Raw genomic sequence first — 20,035 nt, 5'->3', positions numbered from 1 at the left:
GGCAGTGATCTGGGCTGGTGACTCGAACTATCAACTATTCTAAAAAAGAATATTGTTTTTTTAAGAAAGTTTCTTCCACGGTGAGAACTTTAAAGACAAACAGAACCATCTTCCCCTTCAGCAGGGACAAGAGCTGGGACCTCAGTGAGAAGGCTACGCCAGTGCTCCCGCCAGCCTCGCCTCCCCCTGGAAGCTGGCTGCAGCTGGCAGGGAAGGAGCGCCAGGTGAGCTGGGAGCAAGCCAGCTGCAGCAGGTGTGTGTAGGAAGGGCCCCCACAGACTGTGGACCAAGAAGCGGCCCCAAGGCTGAATACCTTGGGTGTGGAAAGCTCATAACGCACTGCAAACACGTCAGCACTGGGTCAGCTCTGTAGAGCCAGCAGTCCGGGCTTAAGGAACTTTTATAACACGTGTCTTTAAACAGGAAGCTTTGAAAGATGATGTAACTGTACAGGTTGTCAGATAGAAAAGCTTGAATCCGAAGAAAGGAGAACATTTTGGGAGTGGCGAGAGCTAACATCCCAGCGAGGGGCCCCCATGCTGGGCACATGCAGGTGTGCTGGCCTGTCCTCCCCAGCAGTGACCTGTGACCCCCCAGAACAGGGCAAGGTTGGCCTTCTCCCAGGGACTGCCATGGCTCCCCCCCAGAGGCCAGCGCCCATGAAGAACATGCTGAGGCTAAGCACGCAGAGGATGGGTCCCTTGGCCAGCCTGGGTGATCCAGCCCCTGCTCTCCACCAGACACACATCCAGACATCCTAAGGTGACGAAGACGCCTGCCTGAGAAAGCCTACATTCCGTGGATCATCTCGGGGCTCCCCACACCCCCTTTAGACAAGGGAAGTGCACAGCGCCATCCCAGAGTTCCAGGCCAGCTTCCTCGACCATGACCATGCTCCCAACACCACCTGTCCCCAAGGGAGGGTTCCTAAAGAGCAGGCCCCCTGACTCGCTGGCTCCTCGGAGGACTAGCCCTAGCCCAAGGCTGGGGTCGGGGGGAAGTGCGCCATGTCCAGCCAGAAGCAACATGGGACAGATGGGAAGCAGAATGGAGGTGATAAACTGAGCCCCCAGCTGGAGCTCCGTGTACAACTGCTCAGCCCACCAGGACCACAGGGATCAGACTCATGGATGGGATGAGAGCTGCACAGATATTAAAACACGCACAGAGCACATTAATACCAGGCCATGCACACGGCGGAAGTCACACGCAGGCCCTGCCCCATCTCTGGGAGTGCCCGGGTGCTTACAGGCTGCACCTGGCTGTCCTGTGGTGGCACCCCACGGCGGAGCCCCAGTGGGGCTAAGGGGCACCAGGGCATGTGGACTAGAAGCGAGCGGGTTGGGGCATCGGGGGGACCCCACCTGAGGGGCTGTGGCTGAGCCCAGTTGGGGGACAGACCACGTGTGGATCCCGGGCTCTGACCCCATACAAGGCACTACCGGGCTCAGTGTTCACACTGTCTGCTGTCTCGTCTTTAAACCCCCACAGAAACCTTCACTGTGATGCTCCTCCCGACGCCTACCTGCCACCATCTTTCTGATTTCAGCTGTGCATCCCATTGAGAGGCGTTTGGAGAAAGGCAGAATAGGAAACCATCAAAGTTCTTTTCAGAAAAGAAAAAGTCAAAGAATCAAACAGGATTAGGTAACAGATTGTAAGGACCAGTACCAGTAAACAGACTGAAACCAAAGAGAGCAACATGCAGAACTCCACGGCATCCGAGCTATAGGAAACCCCAGGACCTTCAGCTCTGCCTTCCTGGCCTCTGCGTGCAGAGGCTCGGCTGGCTTCCCGGGCCTGGTGCTCTGGGCCGGCTACCTCAAGGCTGCAGGACCTTCTGGGAAGCAGCTCGTGGGGCAGCAAGGCATGAGCATCCCATGAACCCACCTGAGTGTGGAACCATGATCCCCATGTACAGACCCAGATTCTTAGAGCACACAGTGAAACACCAGGGGGCTGCTCTGTGGACACTGCTAGCAAATAGGGTGACCCCACAGGATCTCAGGTGGGGACCAAAGAAACAAGAAGAGTGATCATTTGCTGGGAGAGCTGCCACCACCTCCTTTAGTGCAGGGCAGTGCCTGACCAGGTGGGGCTGTGAGGAGGGGGGCATCAAAAGCAGAGAGCGAGAAGCACCCCAGAATGGGCATGAAGGTCTGGAGGAGGGTGCAGAGCAAGTTTTGTTCACTGGAGAGAAAAGATTAAACGAGCTTTCGCTTTGGGACAGGTGCTAGGTCTTCACCACAGCTGGGTACAAAGGTCCCCACACAGCCCCAGCTAAGACGGGGCGGGAGCTGCTGCCACAGTGGCTGGGGAGCTAAGATAGCAGTGAGTCACCGGCCCTCCCACCCTCGCTAATGCCCCCTACACCTGGCCAGCTTGTTGGAAATATTAACGTGTCTATTTTGAAATGAGATACAAACAGGAATAGAAAGTCACGTGACAGTGACAGGTTTGTTGTTTTTCCCTAAAGGGGGAGAAAAGAAGATAAAAACATTCCTAGGGAAGTGAAAAGGGAGGAGAGAAGGCTGTTGGTTGGCAGGGGAGCTATTTAAGATTTTTCCTCAACAGGAAACTGGCAAGACAATGGGCTCCTGTGTCTCCTCCTGGGCCACATTCCACTTCCAGAAGGAAGCAGCAGTATCTCCAGGCCTTGGGAGGACACAGGGAGAAAGCAAAGGCCTTACCCTCCAGCTTGCTGCCAGCATGCTCCCCTCCCTGTCCCTCCTCGGTCCTCTGCTCTCGAGGCTCTGCCTGCGGCGCTGCCCCCGGGCCTGGCTTCTCCTCTGGGAGGGGAGCCTTCGCATCTGCACACAAGGCAAAGACTCAGGAGGCTTGCAGGAAAACTCAGAAGAAGGTAGAGGGGGGATAAGAGGAGGAGGCCGATATTTCCTAAAATCACCCTCCACGTTGGCCCTCCCTCCCTGGTACTGTATATTCAACCTGATGAGTACCAGGGAGGTAATAAAAAAATAATATTTAACATCTCACAGTCTGGTGGCAGGGAGCCAGTGTCAACTACCTTCGTCAATTAGCATGCGGGGACCGTCGTCAGTAGCTCTGAGACGGCACTTAACAAGGAGCTACCCATCAGGCCCGCGCCGTGCCCCGTGTGCGCCCAGACATGCAGGAGCAGCTCAGCACCTGGCACTTACGGGTCTGGCGAACAAGTGTGTGACAAATGCCAGAGGAGCTGCCAAGCCCCGACAGCTGCACCAGGGCTGCTACACAGACAAGCTCATCTCGCAAGAAAAGAAAGGCTGTGCGACCGAAGGGAGGATGGTCAGTGTCTCCTGCCCTGTCCCCAGCCTCTCCCGGGCCCCGCAGGGATGGAGCCTACACCCACCAGACTCTTTCTTCTCCTCCGGCTTGCCCATGGCCCCCACGACATGGCCAAGCAGCAAGGCACCGTCTGCTCTGGCCCCTGCGCCTGCCACCGGGACGTCCTGCCCCTCAGGGAGCACTGCCTGGGGCCCTGGATGCACGCCCCTGTCGCCCAGCCCCAGGTCCTCCTTCACAGGCTCAATGGCTGGCTGACCATTTTCTTCTGGAACCTTCTGGGAATCTTTGGGAAGACCGCCTGCTGCCTCCAAAGCCTGGTCCTGTCTGAGTCTCTCTCGTCCTGAATCCAGCAGGGGTGGTACCATTTGACCCTTGCCCCCCAGGGCCCTTTCATCCATGTGTTTGGACGGCCGCTCCTTCTCCAGTCCTTCTTGGTCTTGACCTTCATCCACTACCACCTCGTCGTGAGGCACAGGGGGTTCATGACGGTGGGCCTCGCCCAGAGGTACTGCAACTCCTGGAAGGAGACAGATGATGTTGGGGAGCGGGGATAGGGATGGGGGAGGGGGGTGACTCAGCCTTCCCTCCCAGGGGGGCTTTCCCTCTTCAGGTCTGTGAACCAACCAACCACATGACTGATGTCCAGCTGAGGTCCCGCCCCCATGGACACAGCCCCCCACACCCCCACCCAGGCAGTCGTAGCACCTTGACCAGGGCGATCCAGCTGTGCCGCCTCCTGCTTCTCCTTGGCCTCTTCCCTTGGGGGCACATTCACGGGGCCCTTAATCTGGGCCTGCTCCATCTCATCTTTCTCATTTGGCAGCTTCGGCTTATCTCGGCCGTCCTCAGCCACGTCCACAATTGGATTCTGGCCTGTAAGCATGGCACAGATAATTGAGCGGTGTTTCCACATGGCTACACCGCCAATCAGCATGGCAACTGGGCGGTTTTCCCTGGATTGTAATCACATTTCCCAGTCGAATGGCAGAGCCTAAGCAGTTATTTTTTTTTTCCTGTTCAATCATTAGCAGCTAAGTAGCATAGAAAACTGTCATTTTTCATGTGTATTCATAACAAAAATATGTCAAAATGCAATTTACACCTAACTGGGTGCAGAAGAACGATACCCCACATAAAGCTGGCCATCACCACCAGGTGGCAGCACGAACCCACCATTTGAAGTCTGGGAACAGTAAGCGCCCAACATCATCCCTCCTGGGGACAATCACCCTCCCTAAGCCCGGCCAACCCCTCGCTGCAGGCCAAGAGGGAAGGGGAGGAGAGAAATGCTTAAGGAAAATGCCTGTGGAAGGTTGATTTGCAATTCTGTCAACTTCTTGCTGCAGAAGTAAAAATTCCTATCAAAACGAAGGTGAGAAAGAGGCACCGCCCACAAAGCTGGCCTCCTACACACACCTGTATCCCACGGGCCTCCTCATCCTCCTGGAAGCCCAGTAGCTCAGTCATGGCGGGCCCTCGGGGAGAGGGCCACGAGGGTGGCCCAAATGGAGCCCCTTAGGAAACTCTCTCCAACAAAACCACTTTCCACCTGTTAGGCAAAAATGGCAGAAACTAAAACACTATCTGGCAGGGAAAAAAAGCTTTAAAAAGAGTCATTTCATCCCAGTGGCCCGAAGCAACCACTTTCCGCCTTCAGGGCACAAGCTGCCTGCAAGAGGGGAGGCGGAAGCCCCCGAAGTCATGGGACCCCCAAAGGGGCTCTGGGGGGATTCACGACAGTCCTGTTCAGGCGGGCTTGCTCCTTCCCCAAGAGGAGAAGGGACCTGGGCTGACCTGCCATGCTCGCCGGTGGTCACCTGCAGCAGCTGAGGTTTAGTATCCAAAGCAAAGTAGAGGGGGGATGGCGCTGGGCAGGAGCGGGACGCAGGACTCCACAGTTCAATCAAGCGACTGATTCACGTGAGTGTGTGGTGTCTGCTCCACACCACAGGTAACACCCCTGTCCCCAGCCCCCAGAGGCCCCTGGGGGTCAAAATCAAGAGGTGCTGTCTAGTGGAAGACCAAGTTAAGACAGAGGGCCAGGAAGGGAAGGAAAATTACAACAGAACAAATATCTCCATCATGTTGCAGGACCAACTCGAAATCTATCCATCATCAGGCAAAGGAATGACCAGGGGACTCGGGTGAGCAAGGGGCATGGGTCCACAACGTGGCCACCCTGCCCACAGCGGCCGGGCCTCAGGCGCTTCACAGCTGTTCTCGGCACTGGACACAGTGCTTTCTAAAACGAACCAGAGCTCCTCGTGAGGACAGTTTGCCAGCAATGCCTCTGGGCCACAGTAAAACCAACACCAAACTTCCTAATTAGCAACTGAAGAACAGCCCACACTCACCCAGAGCGGTTTCCCCAGGGAAGGATGAAGGCCAGGCAGGGGCTTGGCCTGTTTTGCCTTCCAGAGGCAGCAGCAAATCAGAGGGAGTGACCAGCAGAGGGCGCCCCGGCCTGGAAGGGCCTCCTCTCAGCCTTAGGGTTGTGGCCTCCACTCCTCAAAGTGGCACCACGCAGGGAAATTCCATGTCTGCCTCAGTTCTGCTGGGCGGGGAGCTTTCTAAACTGCCTGGCCCCATCCACACTCAGACCCTCCTGATGGTGCTTCTACCAGGAGCTCCTGGGAAGACTGTTGGCCAACAGTCACTCGTCTAGTGTGGACACCAGGTGGTTCTGTGACTGGCTCAGGGAGACACAGGACCCAAGTTCAGTTCAGCTGCTCAGTCGTGTGCAACTCTTTGCAACCCCGTAGACTGCTGCGCACTAGGCCTCTCTGTCCACCACCAACTCCCTGAGTTTACTCAAACTCATGACCATCAAGTCGGTGACGCCATCCAACCATCTCATCCTCTGTCATCCCCTTCTCCTCCTGCCTTCAATCTTTCCCAGCAACAGAGTCTTTTCAAATGAGTCGGTTCTTTGCCTCAGGTGGCCAAAGTATTGGAGTTTCAGCTTCAGCATCAGTCCTTCCAATGAATATTCAGGACTGATTTCCTTTAGGATGGACTGGTTGGATATCTTTGCAGTCCAAGGGACTCTCAAGAGTCTTCTCCAACACCAGAGTTCAAAAGCATCAATTCTTCAGCTCTCCGACAACCACAGGTCTGAAACCTGGGAACATGCGGCTGTTTTGGGGTGCAACACCCAGAACAGGCCTGTCCACAGCAACGAGAATCTGCCTTCGAGACTACCTCCACCTCGGAAGACAGGGTCAGGGCCAGGGGCTCCTCTTCCTCGACTCTCCCCTGCAGGACCCCATTCTGAGTCTGGAGGCATCTCTCTGTATCCTGTGATCAGTGAAGATGGAAGCAGTCCTCTGACTGCCAAGCACAAAAGTAAAGTGTCTCTTAAAATCACACCTGAGTTCCACAAATGGAATTCCTGTTGATTGGACGTAAACCCCAAATTCAGGAGATGCAAGGGACCCCAGGGCCATGCAGAGCAGGAGCAGCCACCAACAGTCCTTTAAAAAGGCCAGGTGCTGCTTCTGAGTACCTTTCCTGACAACCTTCGAAGTGCCTCCCTCACTGCCTCTGTGGGAAAGTCCACTTGGGAACCCCTGCTCTTCTTGACTTAGGCAGCAAGGGAAACCCTGTCTAGCACACTCTATTGGATGTGCAGGAATCCCAATGGGTCCCTGGACCCAAAGGCCCAGCTGGGTGGCTGGGTGGCCCCATCTGGCTCACTCATCACACTTCTCCTGCAGATGGGCACGTCTGCCCACGGGCAGCAGGTGGAGGAGCCATGGGCCTGTCCCTCAGGGCTGGACACGGGAGGCAGCATCCCTCCTTCCCCTGAGGAGTCCTTCCAGATTCAGCTGCGGCTGGCATGGTTATCTTAGCGCCGGTGAGACAAGCTCACAGCCGCGTCTGACACACAGGCAGAAAAACTAAGAAGTCACGTGGCACAGGGGTGTTATCTGCTCCTTCTTGGCGGGGACCAAGGAGGGAGGCAGGCCTGCAGCCGGGCACAATGCCCCTCCCCACGGGCACGCTGGCATCGGTCGCAGGTGGTCAGACGCTTTCCTGCCCGCGTGCACCAGCGCCTGGCACAGCAGCACAAGGGACGCGCACTCAGAAGAGAAACTTAGGAAGGAGATGGGGGAGGGCAAGCTCCCACTCAGGCCTGTGACCACCCTCTGCCAGCTGTGTCTCTGCACCAGCGTGCTGCTGCCCACAGGCCCTGTCCGGGCCCTTCCCATTCTTTCCCACCCAGCAGAAGCTGGGCCAGGTCCCGGCTGGGGAACAGACAAGCTGTACGAGGTGTGTGGCCAAGGCAGCTCCTGACACCGAGAGAAGCCGCGGGCTGAGAGGGAGAGGAAGAAACGGGATGAGGCCATGCTCAGAGGAGGAGCTGAAAAGCACAAACTCCAAACCCACTCACCAGACCCGCGAGGGGGCTGCCAGCCTCATGGTGAGTGGCCTCTGAGCCTTTCCTGAAGGCCTGCCCACCTCTTCTGTCCACACCAGGCATGTCACAGGCCCTGCGCTTGCTGGGTGCGCCAGGCTGGGGGTGGCCAGGCCCGTGTGTCCCAGGAGGGCAGGACTCCCCCAGTCCGAAGCCCAGCTCGGGCTCTGGGGAAAGTTGGTACTGTTTTGGCCTCTTCAACATCAAAGAGAACAATAAACCTGCCTCACACGCTGATGGGCAGACGGCTGCGGGGCACGCGGCCCAGGCCCCACGGGCCCAACTCTGCTTCAACGAGGCAACCCATCAATGACGGGGAGGCCGGGGGTGAGAAACACGGAGACTTGAGTTAAACAAACGGCATGTGGTTCCGAGAGGGGCCGTGTGTTTGTTACAGACTCGTGGAAGAAATGGAAACCAGATGTGGCCACAGCGGCTCCAGGTGAGCCCGGGGCCCACCTCCCCAACAGGATGCAGCTGCTCGCGCCGGCAGTGGGCTGGAGGCCGCCCAGCGCCGTGGGGACAGGCAGCCCGGTGCTGGCTGCGTCAGCTGATGCCAAGAAGCCCACTACCGGGCGGGCCGGCAGCCAGCTGAGACGCGAAACCAGTGTCCGAGTCGTGTTTTGCTGGGGGCGTCCCCAAAGTACCAGAGGCCAGGACCCCTGGGGGTGAGGGACCCGGTGGGGCTGCTAACAGGGGTGGAGGGGCGCCATCTCCCTCCCTCCTCCAGGAAGCTTTTTTCCGTCCAAGTTACTAAATCCGTGCAACCACTGTGGCGACACCCAAGCTGTTTCTGACCACTCCAATTAATATTTCTGCTGAGCGCCGTTATCCCCAGGGGTCCTCTGCTGGGAACTCCCAAAGGGGGCATCTTCTTGCTGGCCCTCACCATCTGAGGAAGGCAGAAGAGAGCATGCCCCATTACTCTGGCCTCAGGGCTCCCCTAAAAGAGCCCCAGGAGAGACTGGTCTTCTGCAGGAAGTTGGTGTGGGGTGCTATAACTGCAGAGGCTCTCTGAGCACAGACAGGTAAGTCTGGAACAGAGACGGCAACACATCCGAGAGGCCCGAGCCTCCGACCACAGGCGGCCCAGCCCCGCAAGCACCTCCATGGACACACCTGCCTCCCTGGACAGCCCTTGGGAGCTTTCCTTCTGTCACTCACAGTAGGCAGGGAGACCAGTACTCCCACCTGGGCTTATCAGTCATCACCACCCACAGGGACCTGGAATCAACCAGCAGAAGGCCGGGCAGGCAGCAGGGAACAAAGCTGAGGGGCATCACTGACTCGGTCCAAGAAAATCTGGCTTAAAATTTACATCCTTACTACAGGCAAACGTTGAGTGACACCTGCAAGCTCACTTACCTGCTGGTGCTCTGAATGGGGGTGGGGGAGGGGTTGAGACCTCCGCCCTGCTGTCTTCAGCCTGTCCCCGCACGCAGGCGGCACATGCACGTGGCTGCACACAGCAGCCCCCAGAAGCCCCCCTGCCCCCTCCATTACCCGGATAGGCCGGAGGCAGCTGGGCAGGTGAGACGGCCTGGAAAGTGATGACTGCATCCCCACGACCCACGGTGACGCTGAGAAGGCTGCGGGCCCCTGTGCGTACCTGGGAGCCACGTACCTGGGAGCTGGGCTGCCTCTACCTTCACTGCGCCTGCGGCCGCTCCAAGCTTGCCACCCTCAGCCTCCTTTGCCAAGTCCATGGGGGTCTCCTGGCTCACGGACAGGGTGGTGTGCGTGCTGATCACCAGGATGCCCAGGCCGACCCAGAGCACCACCTGGATGAGACAAATACCCCAAGAGCTAAAGGAGTCATGCAGTCCTGGGGCCCCTGCCCTTCCTGTGGGTGAGGTACAGCAAACAGAGGCCCCAACCACACTGACCACTGGTCACTAACTCATCAGTGTGACAGAATCGTGGGCCACATCCGCAGGAGCCACTCGGCAGTGGGGCTGGGGGGCAGGGCAGGGCGTGAGGGAGCCTGAAGGCAGCAGGGGCATGAGTGTGACAGGGAGGGGCCTGCTGGCCAGAGAGACTCCGGCCCACCAACCAGGCAGCCTGGAGGGCCTGGCAGACATATATGCCCACACCTACTGCTGCAGAGATTGGGCCCCTTGATGGTTCTCGCCAGAAGAGCAAGAATCTCAAGGCCTCGACCCGGCTTAAAGTGGGCTCCTGCTTGTCCCACTCCCTCACCCAGAAGAGGGCGCAGGCCACTGGGTGCCCGGCTACCAATGACTAGTCCCAACATTGCCCAGCAGGCTAGGCACGCCTGCAGCTGCAGGGCACAGACGGGATGGCTGTGAGGAGGTGGCTCCTCGCCCCCTCTGGCAGTCAGTGCCCATCGGTGCTACCCAGCAAGCTGAGCAGGATGCGCTGCTGCTCACTGAGAGGGCTTGTCACCACCCCATCCCTCCTGTGATGGCCCCGAGGCTGATCATAAGTGCTGCCCTCAGCAACTCAGGACGGGAACCACGCGGGGCCCACCGATGCTCTCCACGTGACTTCCGCTGTGACAGCAGTGGGCACAGCTCATTCTGCCCTTCCCAGCCTGGCCCACCTGGCTCTCCCCAGGGAGCAGTAACTCCTGGTCCTCGGAGAAGAGCCACAAGGCAGCCTGCCCGAGGAGCTGGGGAACCTCGCCACCCACCTCCATGCACTCTCAGAGCCAGAACTCAAACCTTTCCTGAAAGGCACGTTGACTCTTTAAAAAAATATCAGTTCAAAAGAACCAGTGAGACTTTCCCAGGCTCAATACAACTGCAGAAGAAAGATTTTTGACAGAAGGAAAGGCCCTGTGCTCCTGAAGGTGGATGCCAACCAGCGTGGAGAACCTCAGAGAGAAAGTCTATTTTCTCCACTGTCACTCTGGAAACACTGAGCTGGTTTGGGGCTCACAGAGGCATAATGCTGGCCATGCTCCAGGGTCCGTGATGCTTCAGAGAGGCCTGGTCAGTGCCCCTCCGGTACTGACCACCAGCCAGCCTCAGTCAGGTGTGCGTGGGGATGTTGTTGGGTTTGAGCCCCTGGTGTCTGAGCAGCACTGAACACAGCACAGCGTGGGGTCAAGAGCTCCCGACTCCTGTCCCCCACTTCAAATAATTTTCTTGAAAACATGTGGATGCCAGCTTCAGCTGTGAGTTCAAAGAGCAGCACATTACACCCGCTCACCACAAAGGGAAGGTTCGAGAAGCAACAGCAGACACCACCAAAGTAGTTTTTTAAACATAAAAAAGAAACTTTAAATCCCTTGCATCTTGTATTTCTTTAGCTGACAGCTGAGAAAATAACAAAAAGAACTTTATGTCCCACCTTGGACCCCGTGGCACCGACAGGACGAGGGCAAGACCGAGTGAGCGCCCTACTGAAGCACTCAAACGGCCGAAGTGGCTCTGCCTGCGAGGCTGGCCAGAGCGGGAGGGGAGCTCCAGCACGGCCCCCAGGACAGAGCCAGGTGAGCCTGGGCTTCACCAACAGAAGCCCGTCCCCTCCAGGCCCTGATTTGGGCCGCCCCTAAAATGGTCTTGACACAGAGATGAAGATAGCTGGTTGGTCGTTTCTGTGTTGGGTTATTTTTACAGGGACATCACTGAACATTCCACAGGAGACCGACAAGCCAAAGGCAACATTTCATCCATGGCTTTGAATGATTTATTTCAACCCTCCGCTTTCTGGCCTTAAAGAAACAAATCGCACACAAAATAAAAAACGTTAACTCCATCAATGCTGGAAGACAGCAAGCTAAAAAAGGCCAAGAAAGTGTCAACTTACAAGTTCAACTTACAAAGAAGAGCCTGCACGGAGCCAGGAAGCACTGCATGGCGCCACACACACACCTGTCTCTGCCTCCAGCCCAGACATCTCATGACCCCACCAGCAAAGTGTGTTTCCTGTCTCCACCTTGTCCATGAAGACACCCACCTCTGCTCCCCTACCCAGCAGCTGTCTCCACCCCACCCTTCGTCCCCTGACACACCTGGCATTTGAGCTGCCCAGGGTTCTGTGGGGTACTCGTCAGCCGACCACTGTCTTAAGTGTGAGCAGCCTGCTGGCCCCTCCAGAGCAGTTATAACAGATCCCAGCTCTCCACTCTAACCCTTTCTTTTAAAGGAACGCCACAGGTCCACGAAAACCCCCAGGCGGGGGAGCCGAAGCCACCCCAGCTTGAAGAGAGCAGAGGATTAATGCCAGGCTGGCATCAGTGAGGACGTGGGAGGGCCATGCCGGACACCGAGGGGGTCTGGGTCCACGGGCGGTGCTGCTGCAGTGACCAGATCACAGTCTGCCAGCAGGCACGTGTTGGGAGGTGACAGTCCACACCAGGGCAGGAACACGGCCCCCACGGCAGATGCTCCAGGTGGGCCGGACTTTGTTTAGTCGCTAAGTCATATCTGCCTCTTTTGTGACCCTGTGTACTGCAGACCACCAGGCTCCTCTGTCCACGGGATTTCCCAGGCAAGAATACTGAAGTGGTTGCCATTTCCTCTTCCAGAGGATCTTCCCCATTCAGGGATCAAACCTGGGTCTCCTGCATTGCAGGGGGATTCTTTACCTCTGAGCCACCAGTGAAGTCCTTTGGGCCCAACTTTGCAAAGGGTACAGATGTTGGCCAAGTCCCTGGGGCAGCCATGACCAGTTTGCACTGATCACAGACCCCCAACCCCACCAAAGGCCTGAGGCATCCGGTAGGCCCCAAGGTCATAAGAGGCCAGAACTCTCGGGTCGCCGCTCTACCATGAAGTGTGGAAGGCTGGGGCCACATGTGTGTGAACAGGGATGACCACCCATCCCCCAAAAGTTCTGCAAGAAAGAGACGCTGCTCCCAGAAGAAGGATCCACAGCCGAGGTCTGCACCACGCCAAACAGCCGTGATGGAATGACACAGCGGAAGCCAGCAGGGGTACCGGGCTGCCACAGCCTCAGGACAGGGGCAGGAGGGGCTCATGCCTGCAAAACCCATCTTTCAGGTACAACTTCTGCAAATCCAAGAGCTGCTTCAAAATGGGGCAAGATGGGTGAGCGAGCCCGGGGCACTAGACATCTGATCATGCAGCCCTGACTTCTGTTCTTCTTAACCAGTTACAGAGCTGCCAGGAGGAGAAATGCAAATACATCCTGACGTCTCAGCCCCGGTATTTATGACAAAACCACGCACTTGGCCTGGGGACCATGTGTGACACCCCAGGGCCCCCAGTCTGCTGGGATCCCCAACTCAGAACAAGAGAGAGGCACCAGCCCAGAGTGAAGGTGTCCCCTTTCACTGCTCACACCTGAGCCTGAAGACGTACATGTTTAAACATGGCTCATACCTCGAGGCAGGGGATCCGGAGTCTGCTGCGTGCACCCCATTCCAGGTCTTCAGTGCAGTGGGATCAGGGCATGGCAGGCATCCCAGCCCTGAGGCGGAGGCGTCACATTCTGGGCGAGGTCCCAGTGGGCATCTACATCCCTGTGTCAGGGGCACAGTAGCGCCTTCCAACCCTCCTGTGGAGGCTGGTACAGCTCTAGCTCAGGGCTCCACTGCCTCCCACCAGCCACCAGTTCCAGGCGGCCCTGCTCCCCCTGCTGGCTCCCACCCACTGTGTCAGTTCTGGGTGGCAAACCCACCCCTCTAACTCAGCCCCACTGAAGAGCTTCTCCAGGTTCTTGAATTTTCAACATAAAGGATGAACTGGTGGTTACAGGTAAGGTTTCTTTTCACCTAGCTGAGGGCCAGTAGTGTTTCCACGGCCACTGCTTATTCTTCTGAGGATGTTTCTCAGAACACTCTTTGGTGCCTTTCTCCAGCATAGCTACAACTGGCCCATAACCTGCACCCCCCTACCTTCCCTGCCTCTTCTGGAGGGCCAGGGCCAGGAACAAGCACCTCAGTGCTGGCAACACTCAGGCAAGTGGGGCAAGTGGACTCGGGCTGACACCAGGTCTGTGCCATCCAGGAAAGCCGCAGCCAGGCTCCCGGGACAGCAGGGATGCACCCCAAGCTGGTGCCCTCCAGGCCCGAGGTCTGCACACCAGACTCCAGTCACATTTCTGAGTGTGCCCCTTGCAAACCTCATTTTTCTCAAAACATGAAAACTCCACATTCAGAAGTAAAATAGCGACACATACAAATGGTATGCCACAGTCAGATGGTCCACCCCAGGACTGATCCACAACACACCTCACCAGAACACTAAGTCCAGTGGGGAAGCCTACCATCTTCTCCGCACATGGTCGGAAGGCAGTTAATATGATTCGATGTGCTTTCCAGTTTCAACAATCCATATTAAAACAGGCACGGAGAGATGCCACTTTAACGTGATTCTAAGTGTGTTCACGTCTACAGAAATGTGGGGGCGTTTGAATGCGCATGTTCATTTCTGTACATGAAGCCAAAGCCAGCATTACATGTGACGATTCAACACCACAAGCTGTCCCAGTTCAGCTGGGAAGATAACGAGCTGGCCCCTCACCCCCAAGTGCCACGGAGAGAGGCACAAGATGACACAGATGAGAAACAACCAGAAAGAGGAGGTGAAATTACCAAGAGAGGCCGTAAGGTCAGTGGGTAAAACTTCGATAAATGCGAATCTATAGCCTCCCTATGTACAAACAGTTGGAAAAGCCAGAGGAAAGGGAGGTACCAGTAGCCCCGGCATACGTAGCAGACAGAAGCTGGTCCAGCAGATGGAGATGGGGAAGGTGGGCTGAGAGCAGCCGTGACAACTGAGCGCCACACCCCATTATCACACTGGGAGGCTCACAAATACACTCCGCAGATTAGCCGGAGTGTCAAGGGAATGATTCTTCCTAAATTCATCTACAGCTTCAACGAATTCCAAGTAGACCAAAACCAAAAACGTGGATTTATTTTTGTTAAGAGTCAGATCGGCTGATTGGAACATTCACATAGAAAGTAAACAGGGAGTTCCCTGGTGGCCTAGTGGTTAGGATTCTGGGTTTTCACTGCCATGACCTGAGTTCAATTTCTGGGTAGGGAACTGAGATCCCGGAAGCCGTGTGGCACAGCCAAAAAAAAAAAAAGAAAGTCATCAAGAACAACCAGAAACATCATTAATGAAAGAAGAGAGATTAGAATTAAAACATTTTCAGAGCCACACGACAAGGCAAGGGAGTAACCATCGCAAGGCTGGGTAATTACAACAGTACGGATGGCCACATCACTGGACAGAACAGGCGGGAAATTGAGATGCAAGTCCCAAACAAGCCCAGATACATACAGGGATTTAATACACAGAAGCAGTAACATTTCATACCAGTGACGGACTCACAGTGTTCTGACAACTAGGCAGCCAGCTAGAAAAAACTGAGGATACCTACTTCGTTTCTTACACCAAAATAGAATACAGATGAGTCAAAGATTGAATGGGGGACTTCCCTGGTGGCCCAGGGGTAACGACTCGCCACTCCCACTACAGGGAGCACAGGTTCAATCCCTGGTCTGGCAACTAAGATCCCACGCGCCATGTGGCACAGGAAAAAAAAAGTAAAAGATTTAAATGGAAAAATGAAGTTCTGGAATTACTACAGGAACTGATGAAAAAACTCCTTAAAATAACACTGGCATAGGAGGGTCATTTTAATAATGACTTTTTTCTCTCCTAAAAAGAGTCTGATAGACTAAAACGCTGGGACTTCACAAACTGGGAAAAACATGTGCCATTTGGCAGGTAATGAACTAACTGCCTCATATTATAAGGAGCTCCTAAAAGTCACTAAAATCTTCGATTGAAGGCACGGCTGAACCGCTTCGGCGGCTGAGACTCGAGGAGTGAGAATCCAGAGAACAGAGACAAGCACCACCCACCAGGGCAGGCTTTTCCTGGCCAGCAGTGCTGCGCACCGGGACAGCAGAGCAGGAGCCTGGAGCCGGCAGACACACCGGGCGAGCCCCGGGCTCCCCACAGCCAGAACTGGATCCTGTAGAAGAGGAACCCTCCAGGAGGCACCCATGTTCTGTGAGCAGCTCTCCCCAAGGCACATGCCAGCCACCAGCTGCGCCGAGTCGTGCAGAGAGCAGCTGCCAAGAGGATGAAAGCTAAGCAGAGAATTTAGCAACCTGACTCAGGAAGGGCTACACCCTTGCCTGTGTCAAGGCAAACCTGACACAGATTGCTCGCGAGTGGACACAGGCCTTCTGCCCGTCCTCTGTCTGCTGGACACAGGACATTACCATCCAGGGATGGTTTCTCACACCCACCTCCATACACTACCAAGCATACCAGGGGATGGGACCAGGCCCCAGAAAACCAAGAGGGCGCAAAGGACCAAAACGAACGAACATCAACTATCTGAAAAACAGGAACAACGCCTCATAATGTTTAAGATACACAGAAAATTAAAGCACAGAAAAACAATAGCACTGAAGGCCGAAGACAAAGATAAATGGAGTTAGAATACTGTTGGATGATTACTTCGTCTGGGAATTAGTAAAAGAAAAACAACTAATTTATGGTCAACTCTAATAAACCAAGGTTTCATATTAAACTGCCTCGTATAACCACTAGCAGAACAGAAATGCACAACACCAGCTAAGAGAATAGAGAACAAATACTTTAAAATGCTTGATTTATCCAAAAGGCAGCAAGAAGGAAATACACAGAAAAAAGAACAGATGGAACAAATGAAAAACAGAGTACGACGGAGGCTTTAATCCCCACCCCCCAAATCGGTATTAACTGTAAATAGTCTTAAATACTCCTATTAACAGATTGGATCAAAACAAAACAAAAGCAAACTATATGCTCTTACCCAAGACATAACCTTAAATATAAAGGTACAAAGACATCAAATGAGAAAGGATAACAAAAATGATATTGTGCAAATATAAACCCAGAACAGACCTGGATTAGCTACACTGTATCAGACAAGGCTGCCTTTAAGGAGAAAAGCATCTCCAAAGACAAAAAAGGGACATTTCATCCAGAAAAGGGTCAGTTTAGTAAGATATAACCATCTTAAAACTCTAAGCTCCTAGTAACACAGCTTCAGGACAAAAAGCAAAGCTTGATAGAACTAAACGACACATGAACCTTTAAGTAATTCAAATGGAAACTGTCATATCTTTCTCATAATTGATACACAAGGAGATTAAAAAAAATCAGTAAGAATACATAAAAATCTAAAAAAATCACAGTTAGCAAACTCAACCCAACCACATACGGGATGTGCTCAGCATGTAACAACTGCAGACCACCAGACAGCTGAACATCCGTCGGAATCAACCACCTGCTGGGCCCCAGCAAACGTCCGAGGACTTAAGTTCTTCAGCTCAGTTCTCTAACCACATTGGAACTGTGCTTGAAATCAATCAAAAAGAGTACTAGGAAATCCCCCAAAGTTTGGAAATCTAGAGAAACCACTGGTGAATATCAGATGGAGTCCCCAGAGGGCTACAGACGGAGGGGCTTCCGATAAGGAAAGGTCTGAGACCTGCCTCAAGAAAAGCAGGCAGTCAAGAGCAAGGCTGGTTACCTAATATGTAGGACCACTGAAAAATAAAGACGTGGGGTCTTTGATCCAAAAATCAGGTAAACAGTACCATTAAAAGTACTAAGATGTTTTCTCTTTTTTCTGTGGTTTCTCTCCCAACTTATTACAGTGTTTTTTGTTACTTAATGCTTTTCTAGGAAAAATTAAAGTTTTAGTGTTAAGTAAGCCACTGGTGAAAGGAGAAACAAGGATGGAAATTAGGAAAAGTCGCAAAGTGAATGATGATGTCAAGTCTTCGATCAGCAGTTTGATGTAACCCCAGTCAAACACCAACAGCTGAGAAGCCACTTCTAAAACTGGGCTGGGGGACTCTCCTGGCCGGCCAGTGGTTAAAGGCTCCTGGCTTCCACTGCAGGGAGCACGGGTTCAATCCCTGGCTGGGGAATTAAGATCCCATGTGTTTCACGGTGCAGCCAAAATGTATTTTTTTTTTAATTAAAAAAAAAATTGAGTTGGAAATGCAAAGGACTAATAATAGGTAAAACCAGCCTGAAGAAGAATAAAGCTGCCAGCATCAAGACTCATTAAAAAGCCTCCGCAATCAACACAGGTAGCCCTAGTGTGGGAGAGACAGACAGACCAGGGACAGGAGCTCTCACTCTCACATGTACACAGGTGACTGACCACAATGATGCCGGAGCAAAAGGGTGCTGCTCAACTGGACAGCCACCCAGAACATGACCCCTGACCCTGCCACACACCAGGCACTCCAGATGGGCATGGCTCTAAATGTGAAAGAGAAAACAAAAAGCTTCTACAATATGACAGAGCACACTGTCTTCAGGACCTGGGGATAAGCAAAAATTTCTTAAATAGTACACCAAAAGCACACAGCAAGGGACTTCCCTGGTAATCCAGTGGCTAAGATTCTGTGCTATTACAGAAGGCCCAGATTTGATCCCTGGTCAGGGAACTAGATCCCATGTGCTTCAAATAAGACCTGGTACAGTCAAATAAAAATTTTAAAAAAAAATTTTTTTAAGCACAAAGCAAATGAAAAACTCAAAAAACTGAACTACACTAAAATTAAGAATATCTGTTGATCAGAAGAAAGTGAAAAGGCAGCCAACAGTGAGAGAAAACATTTGTAATACACATGTCTGAAAAAAGTCTCGTATCTCAAATCTTTAACAAACCTCCACAAATCAATAAGAAAAAGACAACTCATAGATAAAAAATGGGCAAGACTTGAAAGGCACAAAAGAAGAAACCCACACAGCTAACAAGAGCATGAAAAGGTGTTCAATGTCATCAGTCACCTGAAAATCACAAATTAAAACCCAAACGAGGGACCGCTATACATCCAGAGGAAGGGCTAGAGACTGAAAAAGGGACCGTAGATGTCAATGTAATTAAAATTCCAATATGGTGCCCGAGGACCACTTTCGAAAAATCTACCGAAATTGGACAGACATAACCCCGGGACCCAACAATTCCACACCTAAGAGAACTGCCAACCAAAGTGCACACGGGCTGCACCAGAAGAAACAGGCAGAGCAGCCCATCCAGGACACTCAGCTCTGGGTGACCGTAGACTCCTACGTGGAGAAGCATATGGCAGGGAGGATAGGTAGACCACCCCTGGCCACCCAGCAGTAACTTGGGAACTCAGGCGTGAAGCTAAGGAAGGAAACCAGACACTCACCAATACTTCCTGTCAGGCTCCATTTTTACCAACTTGAAAGGCAGGCAAAATTATTCCAAAACATAAGAAGACAGGCAGTAATCTCTGTGGAGGAAAGACTAGGGCGCCCCAGGGAAGCTTTGCCTGCTGGAATGTTTTGTATCTGCCCTTGAGGTGGTTCTGTGACTGTGTTCACTTAGCCACACCCTCTGGTGCCTCAGATGGAAAACAATCTGCCTGCAATCTGAGAGACCTGGGTTCGACCCCTGGGTTGGGAAGATCCCCTGGAAGAGGGAATAGCTACCCACTCCAGTATTCTTGCCTGGAGAATTCCATGGACAGAGGAGCCTGGCGGGCTACAGTCCATGAGGCCCTGAAGAGTCAGATATGACTGAGCAACTAACACTCACATTTTTCATTTCACTTAGCCCACATATATCAAGCTGTATGTGAGATTTATGTGCTTTGCCTTACGTATACTATGTTCCCAAAGAATTTACCAAAAGCTCAACAACTCCATAAAAGGTGAGCAAAAAGCACAGACAATTCCTGGAAAGAGAAATGCCCACCTTCACTCCAGGGAAGCCAAGACTTGTCATCACCCTCGGGCCAATGGAGAGGAGAGGCCGAGCTCAGCTGCGGAGCTACAGCGCTGACCTGCACATGGGTCCTTGAGGAGAAGCTCCTGCTCTCTGATACAGGGATCCCAGACCCAGGTAGCTTCCTATAGTACTTCCTCAAATGTATAGAAATGCTTGTGTACACATATTCACTGTGGCTTTGTTCGTAACAATGAAAGCCTGGAGAGACGACACCAACAAGACAGTCCCCAAGGACTTCCTGGTGGTCCAGCAATTAAGACTCCACACTCCCAGTGCCGGGGAGGGGGGGGGGGGGGGGGCCTGGGCCTGGCTTCGATCCCTGATCGTGCACGCTGCAACTAAAGATCCCACATGTCAGATAACTAAGACCCGGGTCAGCCTAATAAATTAAAAAAAAAAAAACCCAGAGTCCCTAGCAAGACAGTTGTGGGTGACCTCAGCAGAGGATGGCGTCAGGGTCATGGAACACGAGAGGCACACGCAGATAATCCAGTCACCAGACAGACAGGCAGGGAAAAGCTGTTCAGTACTTAACGCTCAGATAAGCCTGGCTCAGTTCGGTGGCCCTGGGGTGCAAGGCTGCTCACCGTGGCATGGACCCACGTCTCCCAG

At 53.6% G+C, this 20,035-nt stretch overlaps 1 protein-coding gene across 12 annotated transcripts in view; it reads right to left on the bottom strand.

The window, feature by feature from the left end:
- SLC38A10 (solute carrier family 38 member 10) overlaps positions 1-20,035 on the bottom strand; it is a 40,442-nt gene that overhangs the window by 3,124 nt on the left and 17,283 nt on the right. For 4 of the 12 annotated variants that reach the window (XM_069543797.1, XM_069543800.1, XM_069543799.1 and 1 more), the window contains exons 11-14: positions 9,327-9,483; positions 3,991-4,158; positions 3,350-3,802; positions 2,691-2,810 (exon numbers count right to left, since the gene is read on the bottom strand). In XM_069543797.1, the coding sequence (XP_069399898.1) occupies positions 2,691-2,810; positions 3,350-3,802; positions 3,991-4,158; positions 9,327-9,483 (898 nt within the window). Of the gene's footprint in view, positions 1-2,690; positions 2,811-3,349; positions 3,803-3,990; positions 4,159-9,311; positions 9,484-20,035 lie in introns of all 12 variants that reach the window. The other 8 variants (XM_069543793.1, XM_069543795.1, XM_069543794.1 and 5 more) reach the window with 3 other exon arrangements.

This window comes from Ovis canadensis, chromosome 11, assembly GCF_042477335.2.
Source record: "Ovis canadensis isolate MfBH-ARS-UI-01 breed Bighorn chromosome 11, ARS-UI_OviCan_v2, whole genome shotgun sequence".
NCBI lineage: Eukaryota > Metazoa > Chordata > Mammalia > Artiodactyla > Bovidae > Ovis > Ovis canadensis.
This window is presented reverse-complemented; position numbering and strand designations above follow the sequence as displayed.